This window comes from Pseudorca crassidens, chromosome 4, assembly GCF_039906515.1.
Source record: "Pseudorca crassidens isolate mPseCra1 chromosome 4, mPseCra1.hap1, whole genome shotgun sequence".
In the NCBI taxonomy this organism is placed as follows: domain Eukaryota; kingdom Metazoa; phylum Chordata; class Mammalia; order Artiodactyla; family Delphinidae; genus Pseudorca; species Pseudorca crassidens.
Window position 1 is genome coordinate 27,060,497 of NC_090299.1, and position 25,051 is coordinate 27,085,547.

General features: G+C 34.6%; 1 protein-coding gene across 20 annotated transcripts in view; it reads right to left on the reverse strand.

Moving 5' to 3' along the window:
- ANK2 (ankyrin 2) overlaps nt 1-25,051 on the reverse strand; it is a 240,916-nt gene that overhangs the window by 122,783 nt on the left and 93,082 nt on the right. For 10 of the 20 annotated variants that reach the window (XM_067735248.1, XM_067735263.1, XM_067735256.1 and 7 more), the window contains exons 6-14: nt 23,028-23,213; nt 22,555-22,578; nt 19,458-19,556; nt 17,669-17,767; nt 11,671-11,769; nt 8,977-9,174; nt 6,679-6,777; nt 6,415-6,513; nt 1,155-1,253 (exon numbers count right to left, since the gene is read on the reverse strand). In XM_067735248.1, coding sequence (XP_067591349.1) covers nt 1,155-1,253; nt 6,415-6,513; nt 6,679-6,777; nt 8,977-9,174; nt 11,671-11,769; nt 17,669-17,767; nt 19,458-19,556; nt 22,555-22,578; nt 23,028-23,213 — 1,002 coding nt within the window. The remainder of the gene's footprint in view (nt 1-1,154; nt 1,254-6,414; nt 6,514-6,678; nt 6,778-8,976; nt 9,175-11,670; nt 11,770-17,668; nt 17,768-19,457; nt 19,557-22,554; nt 22,579-23,027; nt 23,214-25,051) is intronic. The other 10 variants (XM_067735265.1, XM_067735257.1, XM_067735261.1 and 7 more) reach the window with 2 other exon arrangements.

The following is a 25,051-nucleotide window of genomic DNA, read 5'->3' on the forward strand; positions in this document are numbered from 1 at the left end:
GATGAGTACCAAAGAACATAAATTACACTACTTGTACAATGGATAGAAAGGCAGAAAAAAATCAAAACTACTAGAGTAATGAAGGCTGCCCACGTATCACTGGATTCTGCATGAAGGTCTGTGGAAAAAAGTGCTATAAAATTCAGAGTCAGAGAATGTTAAGAAGTCTGGAAAGGAGTTTCAAGGTTTCTAAGTCCAACCCTTATATTTTAATAATAAAGACCCAGAAGTGAAATGACTTGTCTGAAATGACAATTTGTATGTTTCCAGCTGAATGTTTTCATTCCAATACAATACTGTTTTGAAAATGGACTCACTACGGTAGGATTCAAGGTGAAGTGAGTTCTAGCTTAGATATATCAAATGTTGAAAAAGAAGCGAAAGTGTTTAAATATTCCATGAGAATCCCAAAGGTGCTAGTGCAAAAGTTAATGAAACAGCGTGGAAAAGGAAACAGAAGATATTGATAAAATATTCAGTGTAAAGGAAGAAGGTGAAAAAAGCAACTGGGAAGGGACATTTTTTAAAAAGAAGAAGAAAAAAAGTCAAGTTGTGGGAATCAGAAATAGGAGAATCCAATCTCCCAGGCCAAAATTCATTGATTTTGGAATAGTGGAAGGGTAGAATGCCTAAATATGGAAAATCAAAGTAAGAAGAAAAGTAGAACACATTATAGAAATGAGGAAAGTAAAACAGATGAAGGCAAACATTAAAACTTTGAATATGGTTTGTCTTTAAGTTACTAGTAAGGAATGTCTATGGAAATTTGATTGGCTTTGGTGGTAAGAAATAAATTTTAATATATATAGTATCTATATAATATAGGTTAAAATGTTAAAATTCATGAAAATGAAGATATATGTGGAAGGGCTTTCATAGGTAAAAAAAATTTATTAAAATGTTAGTCAATGCCAAATTTCTTAGATACTAAATTGTATTATTTTTTCAAATGTTAGTGTTTCTGAAATTGAAGTGCATTTTCCATTGTGTATATTTACCATACCATTTCACTTTTGCCTGAAAAACTGTCACTGAATTGATGTTTTCACTTACAGTCCTTGGCATTTCCACATCAAGAGATGAAGAATAGCGGCATCTCTTAAGGATAGAACTCATGCACGTAACAGAAGAAAACCGCAAGCACCAGCACCTACCCTGGCTCTGGCATCGACAAGGGCACCATTTCTCAGGAGGCATCGGACCACTTCCACCTGCCCCGCCCGGGCTGCCATGTGCAGTGCAGTCTCCCCACGCTGCCAGGAAACAAAGATCATTCAATCATAAGTAAACCCACTGCTCTGCATGGCATAGAATAAAAATGTGCCTTTTTGTGAAAGATAGCATTATATCCAAAAGTTTCAGAAATCTATGAAAAGGTATAATTATTTCATAATTGTTTAGTCTGGAAAAACAGTATCTTCTCCATCTTCAAAAGGATAAGACAAGCGTTTAATTTTTTTTTCACTCATGACAAACCAGTGAACTTACCCAAACATTCAGGATACCCTGAGGTTTAACTTCACAGTCAACGTGGCATAACCTAAATTGCTTTTGGTGGTATGAAGTTACCTTTCATCCTTCAAATCTAAAATCTGTCACACTTAAATATGTGATTACAGCTCTATCCCGTTTTTATGAGAAACTCTAGATGCTGCCGATCTAGTCAACAAAGTGCAAAAAAATCACATCATCTGTTACCATACATGTCATTTCTTTTCAGAATTCAAAATTTACTTCTGAAATAAACTATTTTTTTTACTTTGGCTTTCTCTTTGTGTTATGAGACTAGATAAAGACTGTTCATACGAGGAATCTGATTTGCCCAGGAGGTCCTCTGCTTGTTATTGATGAGCGTATTGAATTACAGACAGTTACTCGAGAGAAATACTGAGAGATGAGTAAAGCAATGTTAACAGTGCCATCAGTTGAGGTGGGCAGCACTGAGCTTCAGGTGTCTCCTGAAGTAGCTTCATGCTGCATCAAGGAAGACACACTTATCAGAAAAAGGTAGCTTAACCTGCAGCATGAAGGATGATGGTTAGACATCAGAGAATGTTCTCATTGGGAAGCCTGTTAATTACTGCCTCTAAGAGAAGGTTTTTTTTTTCAATCTGCATATTTTAAAACCACAGGTAGTTCTAAAGAAAGCAGGGATTCATTCTTTCAAACAATTTTACAGTTATAAAAGAATAAGATATTGGAATAAAAGTTATTTTAGTCACCACAACTATACTAGAAAATAAGGTTGATTTCAACCAGGTAAACTAGTCCAAATAAACTAAATTGATTTCAACGTTGGTTGAGGTAACTGGATAACGTTTGACAAATTCCAGTGAATAATTTCTTCTGATTACTTGCACAACAAACCCTTAAACCCAGATTTAAGACAAACTTTAGTTTGGTACTTAGCTCAGAGTTCATTTTTTGCTAGTATTCAGAGACCCATTCCTTATGAAGTTATGAGAAATTCAATTCCAATTGTTTGAATTTGAGAGCATTAAACTGGATGTCTATGCTAATCTTCTTTTTGTTGATAATTCATTTATCCTCTAATGGCCTTATTTTCTGATGTCATCTTTTGACTTTTGTAGAGTAAATGTATTTGGAGTATGTTATTACATAAAATAACAGCAGTTATGACTGGAACAGCAGTACTTTTCAGACTTTGGATGTACGGCAAGATTTTTCCTCTTCAGACAGCCATGATTTCTAACTTTTCTATATCACTTAAAACCTGCCTCTAAAAAAAAACCCCTCAAATCTTTATTCCATTTCTAAGTCTTATAATAGTACAACAATTTTACTAATTTTAGTAGAATGAAGACAAAAAATGAGTTTCCTTATAAGAAGTTAAGTCAAAGAGGCCTCAGGAGTACCTACTCAATGATGAATTTATACGCTTACAAGCCAAACTTTATCAATGAGGGGTTTTCAAAATCTAAAAGGTTTCAAATACTAGTCTTAGTATTTCTAGTACCTTTATTTATGCTTAAAATAAGTTGTTTTTATGATGTTTACACATTTGAAATTGACAAGTTAGATATAAAACCTAAAGTATTAAACATTATATACAAAGAAAACATTATATATATATATATATATATATATATATATACACATATATATATGCAAATGGTCTCTCTACTTTAAAACAATGGTCTTGTTTAATTCTTATTTAATGATTTTTGGGTAATTGACCTTTATGTAAATTGCCTTTACCCTTTAATATTATGTTACCCTTGTTTATACATAAGTATAAATAAGAAAATGAAAGAGGGTATATATATTTTAATCAGTAGGTTCCATTTCTTAGTTACTGGGCACCTCATCTTATTCAATGCCCTGTTTTCCTTATCTTAAGCTCATTAACTTTAAGGATTAGGGGAAATTCTTAAACATAATATGAAGTGTGAACTTAGTCATGAATCCGTTGATTTGCTGTAAGAAGAGAAAAACTCGATTGTCCCCCACTTTGCATTGTGGACAGCTCCAAAAGTGCTGGGTTTTCTACTCCCAGAGTTGTCAATGAATACTTTGGATTATGGATGTATTACAACTGGCTTTCTAGGTTTTCAAGTGCATTTGTGAGCCTTCTGGAAAGGGAGATTTGCGGTAATAATATCTGCACATGATTGAGTTATTGGTACACTTCACACTTGGAGTGAATTTCGAGACAAAAACAAGACTGGCAGGAGAATGGGTATGCTCATGTCCAAAGCAGGTACTACATTTCATGCCCCTCCCCCAGTTGTTAAAACTGACTCTGCTGACAGCTACATTGACTTCCACTTTGGCTGCATCAGTTGTAAAGCATCAAAGCACAACAGACAGCACTGCATTCAAAAATGCAACATGATTTCAGGCAACACACAAAGGCTTCAAGGGTAGGGTACTTCGGGGTCAGGAAATGACCAACTCTGACACAGCAAGCAGGCAGTCAGTGTTCACACCGTTTCTTAATCAACCTGCAAAGAGTTTTGGATGCAGCAGCTATATCCTCACGTTCTGAGAATACACCAGTTCACAGGCATCCCACTGCTAGAGAAAGTTAAATTCCTCTAAATGTAGGGTTGCCAGATTTAGCATATCAAAATACAGGATGTCCGGTTAAATCTGAATTCCAGACCAACAAAGAATAATTATTTTAGTATAAGTGTGTCTCAACTATTGCATGGTACATACTTATACTAAAAACAATTATTTGGTGTTTATCTGAAATTCAAATTTAACCAGGAGTGCTGCATCTTATCTGGTAACCCTATGTACATGGTATCTGCTCTCTGAAGGACACATCATACAAAAATTAAAATGAACAAACAAAAAGCAACTAGGAAACACATTTGAGAAGAGGATTACATTGGCAGGTGGCTCTCAAGTATTTGTTTTGAGAAGGCTGAAGAGAAAGAGTATGTAATGGACGAATGAGAAGATAAAACAAAATGAAGAACTTTATAATGACCAACAGGTGGAATTTAAAGTTTAATATAGCAATTGCCAAATTTGGGAGTATTCAAGAACCTAAATATGTCAACATTTTTATTGTTTTAATTGATATTTTGTTTAACAAATAAAAATGTGTTTTTTATTTGAAAATCTATATGTAGCCCATATAGTTTTTTGCTTTTGTTTTCGTTTTTTTTTGCGGAGTGGAGTATATCAATATGGAGCAAATACATAACCATCAAATAATTTGGAATTGGTCAGTTAAGAAGCAAATTAAGAGTGCCGCAAAATCATACAATCATTTCATGTGGCTTTTCTTTGATGATTTTGCAAAAATCTCCCCTCAGAACGATTAACATGGGGGATTTCAACCAAGCATTGCATAGAATATACTTGTCTATGTTACTATGATAATATAATTTTACACAGTATTACCATTGCTCCTGAGATCCTGTAGGCATTTTAATGCAAAGAAGGAAAATACAGTACAGTGGGAAAGTACTCAGAGAACTTCTTTTAAAAGGTACTGGTTTGTGTAGGTCTCAATTTTAAAAAGGGAGGTGGTCATCTCTGAACAGAAGAAGGATGCTATTGATTTCTTTTAAAGTTCCAAGAAGTGACCATAAATTAAACTCAAATTGGCATGTTGTGAAATTACTCTTATCCTTAGTGGAGAAATTTAAAATTAGCATATATTATTACTTTAGGATCAGTAAGCTGTAATTAGGGGGGTGTATAAATACAGACTATATTTCAATTCTTTGATGGTTTTATACTCCAATTGTGAATAATATGAAGAGAGGTATTAACACATATTTAAAATCAAATAAATTTATTTCACATGGATTTTGTCCATGCATCAGAAACTTCAGCACAGAAACAGTGTATAAAATACAAGGAAATGAGAAAATGAAAGGGAATATGAATAAAAAGTAAAATTGAACATTCCATTTCACAACTCAAAAGGAATGGAATACCAAAAATTAGCAACAATAGTAAACCAATTGCTTTTGCAAATATGATTCATTTTAATAATAAGCACTAAGATTAATTTGGGGAGTTATTTCTGTTGAATACTTTTTTAAAAATCTCAATATTCCAGTGGGTCCTGGTGAGCTTCAAATACATGACAGTATTTTGTACAGAGCAAGTTCTCTTGCTCAGGAGAAAATCTGTATTCAATGATCAAAGTTTAACTGGGCTGACTCCAAGAAAATGAGATAAATATAAAGAAATGGGAAGTAAAAATCCTAATTTACATTAGGTAGAAGAATTCTGGAATATCCAGCATTTACTGTCAGAACAAAAGTTGTCTGAAGACCAACATGGATTTCAGAATACATGAAAAAGTTGCAAGTTATAACTAATTCAGCCAACCAAATCAAAAGGAAAAATCAAAGTAAGGTTAGAAAATGGAAAATCCATGTAACTGAAGGAGGGAGGGAGAATTTGATATTAAGTAAAAAATCTTCTAATATTGGTCTATCTCTGGTTAATCATTTGATAGAATTGATTATGGTACTGACTTAATATTTTAACCAAAATTTCCTGGAATATGATTCACTCAAGCAAGTAGAGTGAGTCCTGAATATTTTATTCCAATCAATCATTCCTTCATGTTCAGAGGAGCTTTTAAAATGTATTTTGTCTTACAAGTGTATTTAAGATGCATGTTCAATTTATCTGCACCAGGAAGCTGACACAGTCTTATTCCACAGCTTCCATTTTATTACTTTGTAAAACATTTCTTACCCTATGGAGGTTCCTTTCAGCGACCTTCTAGCAATTATTTCAATAATACGTTATCACGGGGGCTCTTCTCAAAGCTCAGCCGCTGAGCTTTGATCACACACACACACACACACACACACACACACACACACACACACACACACACACACAAACATCCCTACACACCCACACGCTTCCTCTCTTTCTCCCTGTGGTTATTCTGACCCAAGCCATACTCACAATGTTAGTGACATCTGGAGAGGCTCCATTCTGCAGCAGAAGTAGGACAATGTTCAAGTGGCCCATGAAGGCAGCCACATGTATTGGTGTGAGGCCAGACTGCGAAACAAAGCGACAGCAGTTTTACTCCTCTGCACCGGTGGGGGCTTTGGGGCTTCTTCAGATAAATAATACTTGAGCGAAGAGGACAGAAGATGGGCAGAAGGAAGGGGAAGAAGGAGTAAGAGAAGGAATGTTTCGTGACAAGCTGAAACATTTTTCTACCTCTGTTATAGCTTGGATTGAAGCCCCATATTTCACCAGCAGTTCCATGACTTTGATGCGGTTTTTCTTGCAGGCAATGTGCAGTGGAGTAAAACCATTCTGTGCAAAAGACAATCAAGTTAGTTGAAAACATGCAGAAATGATTCTCACACAACTCCATGCTGGCACATTGCAGGCAGTAATGTTACATCCTCATTCATGTAGTGCGACCATTTCTTCAAGTGCTGTAGGTGTTGGATTTAGAGAGAAAGTGGTGGTGTATTCCTGGAGGCTCTGAACTTGGTTTATATGTGGTGGGCAGGTATGGCATTGTTCGTGTGGTTACAGAGAAAACAAAAAGGAAGAAAATTACATGGGCCTACTCTTCCAAGAAGGAAAAAACTGAGGCAATTATACTTTACAAGTTCTAAAATGTTTTAAAGCATACTGATTGGTCAGATTATGGAATGGCTTAAAGATGCATCAAAGATAAGCATGTGTTTTTCTGATGATGAGCTACTTCTTAAAGGGAAAAATCATTACCTGTTTTACTTCAAAAATCTAAGAACATGACTATAATAAATGTTTCAGCCTAGCTACTATTTTCTTTAGGGAATAGGTGTTACAAATGAACAGAAATCGTTATTTGTGTTGATAGTTTTTTTATATCCAGAAGTTATAATGTTTATATTAAAAAGTTTTTATGAGGAGTTGTTGCATGTTAGTGGAAATCATTATTTATGTTGATACTATTTAATACCCAGAAGTTATATTTCTTATATTTTAATATATTTTTTATAACTTATGTCAATTACATACATTTTGTTTCGAAAAGAAATGATTATTAAGTTCCCAAATATTTTCAAAATAAGTATGGAGAATTTTTGGAATAACTGGAAGAAGGTATCTCTTAGAAGCAAAGGAATGTGGAGAAGTCTTTAAGGTATTTTCTAACTTTCCATACTGGGCTAATGTGCAGCAATTAGGGGAAACTACATAAAAATTTGTTAACTAGCCCCATGCTTAATCCTTATGTGTTATATTTAAGTATTATATTTTTATCTGAACAATGATGTCTCTATATAGAATCGTATCTATTCTGCTAGTTAACAATTTTGCATGTCCCAATAGGGACTGTTTATCAGTCAATATTTTTCTACACTAGCAGTTCTCAGGAAAGCATATGATTTTCTTTAACCTAATGACATTATTGTTCACAATATTTGTTAAGTAATTTCCCATTTATGAGCTATGTAATAAGCCAGATATAAATAACTACATGTATGTGCAGCACTTAAAAGATCTGCAGTGATTAGAATGTGATATTTTACATGCTTATTGACCACTATCCAAATGAAAATGAGTACTTTCCTCCTTATAAGAAAATAAATATCCTTACATAATTGCACATAAACCTAAAAGTATAGTTGCTTCCCAGGCAATAATAAATAAATTGATTCCAATGGAAAATTTCTAATAAAAATAAGATTAATATTTGCTAATTCTAATGACATTCTCTTAAATATTGATTGTCTAAAGACTAATTTAACTTACATAAACCATTTAACAAATAGAAAAAAGGGTTTGCTTTTAGTTGGAGAATTAAGAAACAAGAGGCATAAATTAGTACATATCTAATACTTCCAATGATTATGGTTAAAATATAAGTGAAGCAAGAAGATTTATTCAATATTAGAACTTGGGAGAAACAGAAGCTGCTCTAGGGACAGCCTCTTGCAGATTTCTCCTGAGCAATTCCTGAAATAGTTTACATAAAATGCTTCCTGAAGCAAGAAGACCCTAAGCATTACTCTTCCATTAGCCTGTGGCTGAGCAATCAGGTCAATAAGGAATATCTCCAAGTGAATTCTTCACAGGCTTACATTTTACATCATCTTACATAGTAAAATCTATTCGCCACTTTAAAACTTTCTTTGTCAAAAAGAAATTAATAAAGTTCAACTTTTTTACAATTTTATTCTGACTCTATATAGAGGTGTCTAGAACTTACTTGATAATTGCTATTTTTCAACTTCTATTTTCCATTTAAAAATGCTATCACTCCAGAGGTTTCATACCTATCTATGAGTTGCTAATTATGGAAATGTTACCTTGGTGTTCTCTTAAATCTATCCTTGCCATCATTTAATAGCAAACTGTGAAGGCATGAAGTAGGCAGGCAGCTTGTGGGAGGTGACAAATTTATAATTAACTACACATCTATAACCATGCACTGCTGTGCCTACAACCATTGGTCAATCAATGCGGGTTTGCTTATGTCGATCTGTATTCAGTTAATGTGGACTGGGCTAGGTTTACCAGGGCTCTGGCGTTTGGATTGGCTCTCTTGTCCAGAAGGAGTTTGGTTACACGGTAGTGACCACAGTGTGCGGCAACGTGGAGGGCCGTCAGGTAGTCCAGGGTGACGTCATCAACAGGCGCCTTGTGCTGGAGCAGGTGCTTCACACATTCCACGTGGTCTCCTTGGGCAGCCATGTGAAGCGGAGACAGCCCATTCTGCGCATCAAAACCAAACCAAACCAAGGCCACATTTTAGTCATTACTTTCAGATTCTGAAACACGACAAACAATTCTTGATCTCTGGAACCATTGGTAGCAGAGAAAAATAATTTCCACTCGACACCTAAACATACAGCAGATTATGTTTGGCAGAGAGGAAAGATAAGAGAATGTTTAATTTCATAACTGTGATATTCTTAGGCAAAAATTAATAGGTCTTTCATGAATGAATATATAGTACGTGTAGCAATTCAGCTGGCCCACAATTATCAGGGCAATATTAGCTGTACAAAAACAAGTAATAGCTGAGGCTTAAATTATCTGTATCCAATTCCATACATAGAAATCTACATTCAATTCATCTCTCTGCATGAATTTCTTTACTTCTCAATGGAGGGGAAAGTGGATGCAGGAGGAGCAAGTGGGTGGGTCAGGGAGAGAAGGAGACTTTGATCATCTCTTAGATCCACACTGCTCGGAAATTCTGCAACTTCTTTTTTCTGTCATGATGCGTAAATTGGATTTGGAGAAAGCAGTCAGATAAGAGCTAGAAAAGTATAAGGCAAATATGGACCATGTGTCAATGACCTCCCAACTTTAAAATTTTGAGGATAATCTAAATTTATCATCATTGATACTGCCAAAAACAGCTTTAGACTTAATCCTCAGAGAAGGTCAACAGCAGGGATACAAGACAGCCAAGTAGTTCACTGATAATTATTAGTCTAGGTGAGACTCTCATTTTTAAAAATTTAATAAACAAGCTTATAGGAAAAAGCGAAATTAGAAAACATTTGCCCATTAAAAGAAGGGGACTATTGTCCTTTCTTACTAATCAATGCAAATACAGTCACTAGAAAATAACTGTTGACCAAGGATTTAGTTTGGCAGTCATCATATTCAAAGAAGCAGAAATTGTCTGGATAAAGAAGCCAGAATAGGCCAAAGGCCCAACATTCTCAACCAGGAAGGTGATTTCAACAGTGTAGGACAGTCGCAGATTATGCAGCCACAGATGCTTTATGCTGTATCCTTATATATGAATGATATTTGATTTTACAAGAAGGCCATTAAAAATGTTCCATCTCGGTAACCCATGGTCTTCATTAGTGATATGACAATTACTGGCAGATTCTGTAGATGAGATTATTTTATGGTTTGTGCAACAGTATATCTACCTACCCTCAATTTGAGATAAGCCTTTTATTGGTTATAACATGACTAGCCTGAAATTTTGTTATTTCCATTTAAATTTCAATCTGTTTCCTCAAGGAAACTTTCCGTAATTATCTTTGCATGACCCAGCCCAAAATGTTACATTTTAAAGACAGATCTCTACAACATTCTCAGTATAGGTATAAGAATAAAAATAACGCAGATGATTTACTTCTCATCTTCATATATTTCTGATTTGAAGCCACCCTTTCATGATCTGCGTGGCACATCTCTAAAGACTGAGTGCATTCTATACAAATTTTGAATGTGTGGGCCAGTTTTGCTCCAAATTATATCAACTAAATATTCAATTAAGATATAATATAAATTAAAAAATATTTGCTGTGTTTGCTGCCTTATTTTTCTCACCTTACCCTAGTAACAGCATCAGTTGATATGAATCATGTTCAGGGGATGGGGGAGATGAAATAGGGGGAAAATATTAAGACATGTCCCTTGTCTAAATTTTTGTTGTATTTAAGGATCCGAGGGTTGTTACATGTCCCATTAAATAACTCTGTGTGATTATCTTCAAATTTCGTCTCATGATATTTTCTGGTAACCCAAAGAAAACCTCCAACAAATCAGCTCATCACTTGGTTTCTATTTATATGGATAAGAGTTTTCCCCATGGTTGGGCATGTTGATGAAATGAGACAAAAAATCCTAGATGTACTGTGCCATAGAGAACAGTATGCTTTTTTATTGGTTCTTTGTAGCTGGCCTATCCTAACTCATGCTTTCCACATCACCTATTAATCCCAATTATAATCAAACAACACCACCAGTGAGTAATTCTTTTTACTAGATATTGTCTATTTTACTAGATATTGTCTAAAGATTGGAGAGCCAAAAGACTTATCTTGTATTGCTACTTGTGCTTCTTTAAAAGACAGTTTTATAAAAGACAGTTTTTATATATATTTTATAGTCATCTCAGAGAATCATAAAAATGTAGACTAATAAAATGTAAGAAATTTCTCACTTATATATAATATTCTCATTCACGTATAATAGACTAATATTTACATTTCCATCTGCAGAGAGAATAGCAGGTAAAAATATAGAAAGAACTTGAAGTTATACATTTAATACATCTTAATGCATTTTTTCTTTTAAATAGTTTAAAAGGTTTGATATCTATTACTCATTCCTTGAACACAAATATTGAGCAACTAGAATACGCTTGGCTGATGCTTTGATTTCAAGAAGAATAGAGATTATCAAAAAAATGTCTTAAAGAGTTTGTTGGATCCCATCTTCCTCATAATGACTCACCTTCGTCCTTGCCAGCAAGGGAGCCCCCCGCTCCAGCAGAAGCTCCACCACTTGGTCATGTCCACTTCTTGCAGCGCAATGAAGGGGCGTCAAGCCATCCTGCCAAAAGAATGAAAGATAGGCCTCAGTTCACTTTTTTTAAAAAAACAAGATTGTATCTACTGCCACCTTGAAGAGAGGGTTTCCAAAACTCAGCCCTAGTGACTCAGTAGATCAGTAATAGAATTGCTATCAGTTAAATAATAAAGAACAGTAAGAGAGAAAACAAGACAGAGATCTCGGCAGAGAGAAAGAGAATGAGAAAGACAGAGACAAAACAGAAAGAGGGAGAGAGCAAGAGAAATCCCATGTGTGGAGGTTTAATGTAAAAAACACTGTGGCTGGTCATGTGTTTGCATATTTAGGAAGATGGAAAAGCAGAGGGTGTTGCATTTGTTGAACTTGAAAGCCCTACCTGCCTGGAGCCACACCCAGAGATTATACTGTTATACTATTTTCCTTCTGGTTGTCCTAACACAACTCCTAAAATTTCTTCTTAATCTAATTTGTCTGTCTTCTCTCTTGAATTGTCATTATTTTCATAAATTCTCCTAAAATGCTCCCTGAGGCTCGTAAAAGGGAAGGGTTATTTTTTCACATTCTTCTAAAGGTTTCCACTCAGATTTTTCATCATTTTACAAAATACATAATTATTTTTCAAAAATTAAATTTAGGGCTTCCCTGGTGGCACAGTGGTTGAGAGTCCGCCTGCCAATGCAGGGGACACGGGTTCGTGTCCCGGTCAGGGAAGATCCCACATGCGGCGGAGCGACTGGGCCCGTGAGCCATGGCCGCTGGGCCTGTGCGTCCGGAGCCTGTGCTCTGCAACGGGAGAGGCCCAACTGTATGTTACGCTATTTATAAAACTTTCTGACCCTGATAACCTCACAGGTAGTTTCTGATTCTAGAGCAATCTCCAAATACCCTCTGTCTTTTGGGTTTTATTTCTCTTATTCATAGTCCAGCCACAATGGTATAAATAAGCCCTTTAATAATCTCTATTCAAATTATCAAATTTGAGCGTGTCATCTGTTTTTGTCTAGGACCTTGATGATAATTATTCCTTGCTTTGTTAAACCTATTTAGCCAGTATTGAGATACTAAACAGACCTTGCAGTTTTGGTTACCTGGGAATTAGCATGAAAAGACTGTCTCTTGAGAAAAAAGTATTGGGATGCCAAGTTATTTTAAAGTTTGCCAAAAGGAGCTTAAGAGACAAACTGTGTGGGCAAAGTGATTAAAATGATGATGCTTTTGTATCTTGTCCTCAGTGCCCTATGGTGGAAACACAGAGCATTGGTTGCTATATAAGTGAAATAGCAGTTAGATACAGCTTGATTTCTCAAACATATTCTTGGTGGGAGCTTCATTGAGATCTAGAGTTTGAGAAATCCAACACAGTAAATGAAAGCATGATGTGCACGGTCCAGCGGGTAGGCCCTGGAATCACAGAGCTCTGGGTGTGAGTCTCAGATCAGCCCGTCATGGGTGAAGCTCTCTGAGGCTCAGCTTCACGATATTTCAAATGAGGATGCTTTTTCTTACCCTGTTTAATTTACAGCATTGTTTGAAAAATGAGGGGATGCTGCCTTACATCATTTTTAAAAAGGTATTGCTTTCTATGGATTACATGAAATATTCATTGGGTAATCACGTTGAAACCTCTAAAATGCTCTCAGAACAACAATAGGAAAATATGGAGAACACTTAATAAACCCGCAAGAACATCAAGTAACAGTAAGGATTAAGTAATTGGGTCTAAATCTTACAGTTTAGTGATGCAGTTTATCTGCTCTTAAAAAGGATATGTGAGTTATATCAAATTCAAGTTGCCCAACATGCTCAATCTGGGTAGATTTTGGATATTTTCTACAAAGTGCAGTGTCTCATTATTGTCCCCCATAAAATCTTTATCAAAAGGTTTTGTATTCAAGAACTTTTAAACTTATTCTTTTAATTTAGTTTTTACTCTTAGAGACTATGATCTGTTCATTATCTTTTTTTTTTTCTTTTTTTAAATTCTTAAGACTGTGTTTGAAGTTTACATTTTCCTCCCCTCCAGAGTCCCCTTCCCTGTGTTCTCTTTCTTCGCTGGAATCAGTTCAAATCACATGGTGATGTCAGTAATTCTTAAAGGGACACCATTCATCTAGCTGGTAACCCACAGCATTAGCTTCTTATGACCATTTCTTTCCTTATCTTTTCCTCTCTTCCCTCTCAGCTTACATTATTCTTCCAGCAATGTATCCTGAATTCTGTGTACTAATATAGGCTCTGCTAATTACTAAGCTGTGTGTCCTAGGTTAAGTTATATAACTCCTCTGGAACTCATTTTTCCCCTTGGTAGTCTCATTCTCAAATGGAGACCTCTATATTTTCTCAACAAGAAAATAATAATACTTTGTAAGTTGTTAGGAAGATGAATTAAGATGGTATTTGTATAGTACTTAGCAGGGTGCCCAGAACATAGTGGGCATATGACAATTGGTAGCCACTATTGTTATTATTTTAATTATTACTCCTAATAACAAATAGCAAGGGTGATCCCTTTTTCTGATGTATTGTTTTTCATTCATCATCCTTTAATGTTTTTTGTATACTTTTATTGTTTTCATTGAAATATGTATTTCAATATTTTAGCCATAATCCTTACAGGAAGTATTTCCACATTTAAATAAAAAATAAATTTAAAAATAAAAAATGAATAATGCCTTTAATAAAACTTGAATTAATAATATCATTTTAGCTATAACGTTTCTGTTTTAACATTAAGATGAGGTTTTCCAGATACCAGAAAACCAGGGCTCTGGTGAAAATGTCTCAGAGTTTCACACTAGATTCTAGTCAATGATGAGAATGCCAATGAGATGCAAAATGTCTCAGTGATTGACACAGTGCTGGTGAAAGTGGTGGAGAAACTACGGCTATGATTTTTTTTTTAATTACCCCAAAGCCTTTATATATCTTGCTCTTCTCCTAATAATGAAAACATTATAAGTGACAAAATAATAAGACCAAGGGAAAATCTTTGATGGAACATACTAAATTCAGAATGTTTATGACTAATTTGACTGCTAGGGGAAATTGAGACCTCTGTGAAGAAAATGAAACAATAATATTAATATTATTTGAAATTCCATATAAAGACACACTATTGTGTTACCTAAAAAGATAGTCAAAAACAAGTATAACATTTTTTAATTTAAAAATATATTTTTAAAGGACAAAAGAAAAAGCAAACCATATTCCCTTAGTAATCAAATATTATAGTTCCAAAAATATATATATATTATAGTTCCAGAATTGGCCTCCTGATTCCAGACCACAGTACTGCATTTCAGTATTTACCTCCTACTTGATTTTACTTTTGGTAAGAAGGATACAGGTCTGATAGTTATAGCCAAAACTGAAAGAACCTAACTGTTTTTAAAATCCTACTGCTTAGAGATGAGGAAGTATTTTCACTTACAGGGAAAAGCTCAGCACCACCTTCATTATTGTGACTGATCCTTAGGGTGCACTGGAACCAGTTTGCACACACTAGTGAGAGTCAATGTTTTGCACGTCTTTTCCCAATTCTGCATTCAGGGATACCATATTGGTAGCTCCAATTGGCCATGGTGAAAGTATGGAAGTATTTACACCATGGAAATCATCAAAGGCAAAGGTGACAAATCAGAGCTTTTTATTTTATTTTTTTGAAGAGCTGATTATTAAATTTTTACCAGTACACTGCTAACCTAATCCCTTGGGTACTGTTGATTTGCATCTCTGAGTAAAGGGATATAGTCTGTCTTGTTAACTACTGTTATCTCTAGGGTTCACAACACCAAGTAGGAAATCAATAATTATTTGTTTAAGGAAGAAATGAACAGAATGTCGGTACAATGTATAATTAGAAAATCCATTTTCATTTTATAAATTCTTGAATGAAATTCCATTTATTTGCTATATCTAAAGGCTAAACCTGATGAAATACAGTCCAAATATTCCCTTCAAGAATAATTAACCAAGGCTTACATTTCATTGTTAAATTGCTCCAGGACAATTAGTTAATGGCAGAACTAGCATAAGAATCCATTTCTCTCCATTTCTTAGTACTCTTTCATAAAAAAACAATGTCTATTTGGAGTTAGACTTTTAAATTGTATATGCAAATGTATGTAGGGAATGCAAATTAGAGCATCTTTTAAAGAATAAAGCAAATATTGTGACAATCAATAAAAACAAAATCAATTGCCTCAATAATGAATGAATACTCCAGAAAAGCATTAATAAGAGCAATGTGCATCCTTAAGACATTGACCAAGATAAAAGTTTTTTGCATTTACAAAGTGCTGTCTTTCCACTGGTACTCTCAATTATTAGAGTCTCAAGAGAAACAGAAAGGTGAGTGTAAAGGGACTCATTATGTTAGAAATGTACTTAAAGGAGGAGGTACAGAAACTCTTTCCTTTAAATATAGAGAACAAGTAAGCAAAGCATGCAGCATTATATGTAATTGTTCCAAATTCTGCACACCTACAACATAGCAAGGGAAAAGGCATGCCATCAAATCAAAGGGTAGAAACCACATAAAATTTTGATGCAAAGACAATGGACACCACAACAAAGATCTTGATAGACAAAGCAAACCACTCCAGTACTCCCACATGATAATATGACACAAGTGCTCTGGACCAAATGTCTTAGAGAAATGAGATTAAGAAAGCAACATTTCCTGAGGTCATTAAAACCCAAAATGTATAGTCTGGGACTGGTGTAGTTTCTAGAAGCTCAGAGATGATAAGGTTTATTAAACAAAATATTTGTTAGCCTCAAGATTTGCAAGGGAATTAAATTAGATCCTTATTCCTTGGACTATGAGAATGCAAAGTCCCAGAATTAAACAAAGTGAAGATAAAATATCACAAGGGACATATTCTATCTACTAACTTCACAGACTTCTTCCACCATATATTTCAAAATATTATATAATAGGAATGTTTAAAGTTTTACTTAAGTCTATGATTAATCAAGTCTACTCCAGAGAATTAATATTAAAGTACAAGACTAGTTTAGTTTAATGTTTAAGCAAGTAATTGTGCATAATTTCCATTACATAATAAAAAATTATGAGTAGCTAAGTAATTTACTTAACGCCACTTAAAAAATACCTAAGAGTTGATTCTCAAACGACCCTATGAAGTAGGTAGTATTATAGCCTAAGCTCAGAGAAGGCAAGTAAATTGCCAGTGTCATTCAGCTTGTAAGCAGTAGAAGCAGGCTTTGAAATTAGGTAATCTGCATTCAAAGTCTGCACTTTCAACAGGTGTACTGTCCTGCCTATCTTATTATTTATTTGTTGGGAGTATGTAAAAACTCAGAATTATATTTAACTCAACAAGTTTGAAATGAATGAAGGGCACTGCCTCTTAGCGAGCTGACATGAGTAAAAGTGCAACATAATAAATATGCCTTTTTTTCCATAAGCATAATAGGAGATCTCCTGCTCAGATCCCTATAGCATAACCACTTAAGAAAAATGATTTAGGAGCTGAAAAGTTCGAAGCAAAAGATTTTCAACATGTATTAAAATATTTTACATAAAAACCACACTCTCATAGCTTAATGTATGCAAATGAGTTTGGGTTCTTGATACTTACAGCTAGCCAAATCAGAGATGAGTAAGTTCAATCTTTGATCTTTGTTCCATGAAAATCAATAAGCAAGGACTTGAAAAACTGTCTCAATGAGAGAGGCTAGCATTCTGTTTCTCCAGGCACTTACGAGCAAACATTAATTCCACTTTACATATGATGTGCAACCTTTAAATGCTGTATGAGGTTTAAATCGAATCCAAGAAAGCAATTTCCTTGAAAACACATTGCCTGTGTTTAGGGACTGGTATTTTAAAGTGTCTGCTAAAAGAATACAAAAAATAATAATGGTAGGAAATTGAAAGAACAGAGATACTCACCCTGGTTTTGGCATCGATCTGACCACCACGATCCAGTAAGAGCTTCACCATGTTTGTATTTCCCCTTTTGGAAGCCACATGCAGAGGAGTGATTCCATTCTACACCGTGGAAAGACCAAACAAGAGCATGTTGGGTATGACAGGGCATGATGGTGATGGCTTCGTATTAGCACAAAGGAGATTGTGACCTATTTTGTAATTTTATCTGAGGTTTCTATGGTTTCACAATGCTTTTGATTTTTAAGGAACAAAAAAAGCACACAAAGCGCTGTAGAGAATGATAAATGCAATGAAACTGCATAATTAAGTTAGTCAATAACTACAACATATATACTGAATGTACACATCACAGTCAAGAGACAAAGGGAGCACTTTGGCATAATACTCAATAGAAACAAAATTTCAGATCCTACCTAGATAGAGCCCTAGGCTAAAGTCTAGCTTTCTTATTATAACACTTATGTACTTAAAGATTCTGGGATCCCAAAGTTTACTATGCTTAAAAATAGAGTACACATATACATATCAATACCCAATGTAAAAGTGATTATTAAAAACACCTTCTTCAGAATAATTCAGTATGAAAAACTTGAGAATAACTCAATGTAGTTTCAGAGAAGAAGACTTCTAAGGACAAAAATACTATATACATGAATTATATGTATTTCTTTCCTTGGCTATCATATACCATTATTAGGTCAAGGATGTGTACCTGATTTTTTGGTATGTTATGATTTTGCAAATATTCAAGTACTGCATTTACTGATTCATATTAAGTACACTGAGTTTTATAATTGTCATGTAAGTGAACTCTTTCCAGTGAAAGCATACCATTAAAACTGTAACACAACATAATGTGCTTTTACTATTTCAGTAAGACTCCTCATATGAGCAAATTTTCAATTTATTAAAAAATATATATATATATCCCGGGACTTCCCTGGGTGGCACAGTGGTTAAGAATCTGCCTGCCAATGCAGGGGACACGGGTTCAATCCCTGGTCCGGGAAGATTCCACATGCTGTGGAGCTGCTAAACCCATGCGCTGCAACTACTGAGCCTGCGCTCTGGAGCCCGCGAGCCACAATTACTGAGCCCGTGTGCCACAACTACTGAAGCCCGCGTGCCTAGAGCCCGTGCTCGGCAACAAGAATCCACGGCGATGAGAAGCCCGTGCACCGCAATGAAGAGGAGCCCCTGCTCGCCGCAACTAAAGAAAGCCCGCATGTAGCAACGAAGACCCAACATAGCCAAAAAAAAAAAAAAAAAAACCCTGTCAAATTGTATGCCCTATAGTCACTGTTAGGACATACTATAAATGTAGTTATACATTTTATACTTAATGTTTTAACAGTTTAATTTTTTATCGACTTGAAGCTGCTTGTTCATGATTCGTGGTGTGACCTTTAAATGTAACTGCTCATACTGATGTCAGAATCAACATCTTCCTTACTGCAAATGATTTGCGTGCATGTGAACTGACACACTATTTTTCACGTGTTGGGTTGTGACGACTTCCTGTGATTTGAAGGGAAAAAAATGGAAAATCTAATATCTCCAGCACAGATAAATCTAGGTAAGGAAAAGGAAATAAAATCTTTATCATTGTTAATGTTTACTTTAGTAAAATGTGAAATTCTCTGGTGGTGCAGTGATTAGGACTCCACACTTTCACTGCCAAGGGCCCGGGTTCAATCCTTGGTCAGGGAACTAAGATACCGCAAGCTGGGCCACATGGCCAAATAAAATAAAATAAAATAAAATAAAATGAAACTATTTTAATCCATACCCTGGCTGTGAAGTCCACAGCAGCTCCCCGGTTTAGAAGAAGAGTTGCCACATTGACGTTTCCATAGTGGGCAGCGATGTGCAAAGGGGTGAAACCACTCTGTGGAAAGCAAAGAAAATGACAGTCAGTAAAGCATTTCACCTCTGTATGTTGCAGTCACTGGATTAGAGAAGAAAATCACATCTACCTAATACGTGAACAATGCAATTCAGATCATAAATGCTTTATAAGACTTTTTAAGTTTCAGTGCTATTATTTAAATTTAGTGGTAAATAAGTCAACATATAAACAGGTAAATAAATATCCTACATTTCTTGGCAACATTATTTCCAATTACATTAATTTATTTATGAGATTTGTTATCTGTATGAAACCATGTTTCTTGAGTTGATTTAGCTTTAGAACAAAACGATATGATTAAACAGCATATTTTTTCAGCCATAGAATTAATATAATTATGAAAAAAAAATGTTTTCTCCAGAGAAAATCTCAAAACTTCTCTTTTTTTCATTTGTTTGTGTTTTAGTTTGGGTGTTTTTTAAAATGAAAAACAGCATTGGTTGATGTTGTATCTTTGGAACTATGAAAATATTGTGAGAAATTCTTACAGAACATATACAATTCATCTTACATCATTTACACTGTCCTGACATTTCTATCCTCTTTAACAACTATGTTTAGTCAGACTATATTGTTATAATAAAAAAAAGTTAAAAAAATTAAACAATATACTTGGAATTAATATGAATATAAAATAAAGAAAAAAATTAAGTGGAACCCAATTTTGAATGTTAATTAAACCAAACTTTATCAATAAAATAAGATTGATGTAGAATAAAATAAGCAAGTTGAATCAATTACATGAGCATTAGAGAACAGTTTACTATCAGAATGTTTTAAAAATGAGTCTGAAAATCTTAAATGGAAGAAAAGCATATTTCCTTTCTTCGTTTTTCTAATGAAAATTTAGTTAGAAATCTGCCATTTTCACAGTAGAAGCATATTAATTCTTTTCTTATTAAAGTATGAAAAGAGGCATTATTCTTGCTCTCCATAATATTCATTGCTTAATAAAAGATTATAGGAAAAATAAAGACTGTTCCTGTAAAACTGGATATTAAATCCTGCAGTTTTGAGGATACTTTGCATTGTTCTCTTTTATTTGAAATGAACTTTGATGTGTATAATACTGTTTCTAAGAAACATTATCTAAATCACAACCATTATTTTTCTATTCACTTGATATATAGATTTTGGTGGCTTTATTTTTAAAATGGCCTAAAGAAGCATCCAGATACCTTAGGTAATAGAAATTCCTCTGTGCTATCAGCCAAATTAGCTGCAAATAATTTCTGACTGTAGCAAATCAAGACACAAAATAAGAATAGTAACTATCAATCCAAATCCTACTCTTGCGGTCATGATATTTTTATTTTGTGTCTACATGATGGCAAATACTAATGTCAATATAGAAGAAAAAAATCAGTCTACAACTTGGCTGTTATTTTATAAAATGTCAAGCTTTAGTATTTTAGGAAATAATTCACTAGATGTTTTTCATTTTTATCTTGATATTTCCTGTCACCCAGTTATATCCTGAATATGCATCTTTTATTCAAGTTACAATTTAATTTCAGAAAAACATAGTGACTGCTGATGAATCATTTTCAAATTATTCAAGTATAATAATATTATTTTTCCTATTTGCAGAAATAAACTAATTTATCTTCTGACACAGCCTCATTGAAAATCCATGATGATGCCTCAGGCTGTGACTCTTGGATCAACACGAGGCTGGTATAAGCCCCTCAGAGGAACTTTTCCCTGAGTAACGTGGAGGTGGAAGGCTCAGGTCACCCTCCTACAGGACTATTGAGGGAGGGGTTTTCCCTCTTTGTTATTCTATTGTCCCCGAAGAAATATTTCTAACTCAGTCTGTATCTACTCAAATAGCTGCTTTCAGCATAATGATTAGAGCCAATACTGCTTTAAAAAATGTAAACGATTACCAAAAATCACCTACAAAAGAAAGGTATTAAAATCAGTAATTAAGATATATCAATTTGTATGATTCCAGTCTTGAGCAATTTCACCAAGCAGTTGGGCTTTTAAAAAAAAATCTGTGACCTAAGTTCCACACACAGATATGGAACAGAAGAAATGATATGAATAATTCAAGTATATTCACATCTCAATGGGTAAATTTGTCGATAAACAAGATATTAGGTTTAGAAATACACTGCTCTCGGTAAATACTAAGTGTAAATGCTCAAAACCCCCATAGGCCCACAACCCAGTGATCATATGAGATGTTAGTCTAAAGAATTCCCTCAGCAAAGTGAAAATCAACCTACATAAGCAGTCGCTTGCTTTTGAAAGTTAATTTTTATAATATAGGTTAATTTTTATGATATACTTTCAACGTTTGTATTAGTGCCTCTTATACCACACACACACTCTCTCTCTCTCTCTCTCTCTCTCTCTCTCTCTCTCAGAGGCTTCTGAACCAAATACTCCTGTTGATTTTGTTAACTGATGGGACTTATTTAGGTATGTGGAAAATAGATGATTTCATGACAACTATTGTAAGAGCAAGATAAAAGTAAATGCTTTGCTCATGATAGGCTCAATATCATTACTGATTATATACAGTGTGGTAAAAATAAAGACAGAATAGAAGGGCAACTGCAATTAGGTAAGAGGATGAAACAGTGGCAGAGAAACCTCCTTAAATTACACTTCACTAAATTCTAAATGGAGAATTCTCATTAAGAAAGGAGGTCACATCTCTTATTGGCCAAAAGTTAATAATAAAGCTCACTTAGTAAAATACATATTACGGAAGAGTCTTGTTTCATGCTCTACTCTAATAAGCTACTTAACGTTTCACTGATTAAATAATGCTTCAAATACATGCTATATTAAAAATTTTGAATTATCTATCCACTTGCCTTAATTATGGGCAAAGTTTCCAAATTAATTAATTTCCTAATAATGAAAATTCCAATCATTAGTATAAATTAGTGAGCATTTATTCTAATTGGACAAAAAATAAAATAAAAACAAGGTATATTTTGATATAACCGCAATACTGTACCTCGGTTGTCCTATTCACCATCATCTGAAGCGGTGTTGTGTGGGAAAAAGAGGGAAGATATTACACAGTGCAAAAATTAAGGAAACAATCAATCTGTTCTCTCAGTTGAATATACCGTTCCAGCATGCCAAAATGCATTCTACTGAAAAAAGACAACTATAACATTATACAATTATATCTTTCTAATTCTGCTTCTATTATTTTTTTTACCACAAATAGAAATAGAATGAATAAGCAGATTTCTAAAAAACTGAACCTCACCTTTTATAGAAAATTATCTTGAGGTTTTTTTCTGTTTTCTTACTTATTCAACAGACAGTCCCCTTTTTTTCTGAAATACCTCTGAAAGTAAATTCTCTCTTTTGATGACCAGAAGGAATTTTGCCTTATCACCATGGCCTACTTCTTTATCATCTCCCAGGAGGAATCTGGTGGCCGAAGAGTGCCTTTCCACAAATGTATGAAGCTTTTACCTTGGATTGTACGTCAGCGTTGTGATCGTTCTGAAGCAGGAGTGCAGCAGATTTGGTGTCATCTTTCCTAGCTGCAATATGCAGAGCTGGCAGCCTTACTTTCCCTTTGGTGTCATTCTCCAAGAGGATGGCCACTGCCTGGTTGTGTCCTTGCTGGAGTGCCACCGCTAGGGGCGTAAAGCCATCCTGGTAAAACAGAAGAAAAAATCTTCCATCAACTTTTGGAAGCCTGGGATTCAACTCCAAGAAATAGTGCATCGAATTTTCACATTAATGATGAAGACTGACAAGAAAAATGAAAGGATTAATTATTACTGTGAAGATTAAAGCAAATTATCATCACTTGTTGTACTATGCACTGGCTTCATCAGATTTTTTAGAATACCCATTCTATTTATTTTTTAAAACATCTGCATTTCCTAACAAAGCGTAATGCACACAGGACGTATTCAAATGTGTTTTGAATATGAAAATAAAAATTAGAACCAACCTTAAGTAATGCCTGCTTATGGAAAGGAAAATGTGGGAAGGGTAGAAATAATGGAGAACAAGTCTGACTGAGAATCAAAGATATGGTAGCCAAGACAGGGAAATAAATTACATGATTAACTATTGCAAGGTGCTAAATATCTCACAACAACTGTTAATGGAATGGTCTGTTACCAATTAATTTGGGAAGTTTAGGACATCATATGATCTAAAATTCTTTGGCAAATAAGGCTAATTCATTAAGTTTTCACTTAGCTGAATTGTATATTATTTAACTCATTTAGATATAAAATTGTGCTAAGTAATGTAAAGAAAATCAGTCTTTCAATTAGAAACTTAACAAACAATTAAAAAAATAACAAAGATCGGGGCTTCCCTGGTGGCGCAGTGGTTGAGAGTCCACCTGCCGCTGCAGGGGACACGGGTTCGTGCCCCGGTCTGGGAAGATCCCACATGCCGCGGAGCGGCTGGGCCCGTGAGCCATGGCCGCTGAGCCTGCGCGTCCGGAGCCTGTGCTCCGCAACGGGAGAGGCCACAGCAGTGAGAGGCCCGCGTACCGCAAAAAAAACCAAAAAACAAAAAACAAAGATCATCAAAGTTAGAGGAGCCTTAGAGGTAGATGGATAACCACATTAGAAAAATTAGAAGCTATGTTTTCTCTCTAGAAACAAGTATTCAGCAACGGAAAGGTGATGAATAAGTAGAAAAAATATACCTATATATTCTAGGCTCTGTTAATGTGAAAACCTCCTTTAATTCACAAAAGCTTGAAAATAAGTCTCAGTTAAATGTTTCCATTCACAGAAGAGATGAGGGCAATTGGATATGGTACATCTATTGAATATATTCCAGAGACAATGGCAATTTATCAGCATCTAACTACTCCATTTGTTTTCAACAGTATTTTTTTAAAAGGTAACTGTAGACTTCGGAGGGAAAATCATTTCCCTCAAATGCATCATATCATATATGCACTACCACAGTAAGAGTTGAATTTTTTAAATTAGAATTGAATTTTAAATAAATACATTACTTAACGGAATGGAAGAGTAAAGCATGTAGTGTTGTAAGATGAAAGAGAGTAGCCTAAATTTAGAACTTTGTTTGGCACAAATTAAGCCCTCTGTGAAGGAGGAAAGAACAGGCTCATTATCATGCACACATTTAATTTGATTCCCCGCTGCAACACTGGGATAGTTTATATTAAAATAATGTGAACTTTATTTTTTCTTAGAGACAAGGCATTTGCTGACAGCACAGAACCTAATTAAAAAGTTTTTAGCCTTCAATTTTGGTAACATTCAGGAAGAAGGAAGAAAGCAGAGAATTATAAAAATGGTACTGGACAGACAGAGAACTCCTTTGAGAGAATTTAACTTTGGACCTCCACCACACGGATTTCATTCTAACCTACACTTCATGGGAGAAGGGTAAAGATTTGAAATGATTTTTGAAGTACCTTCACCAACTCTATGAAAAGGAAACCTATATTAAAAATCTGTAGCTTAATTTTTCATCATTTATTTACCAATGCT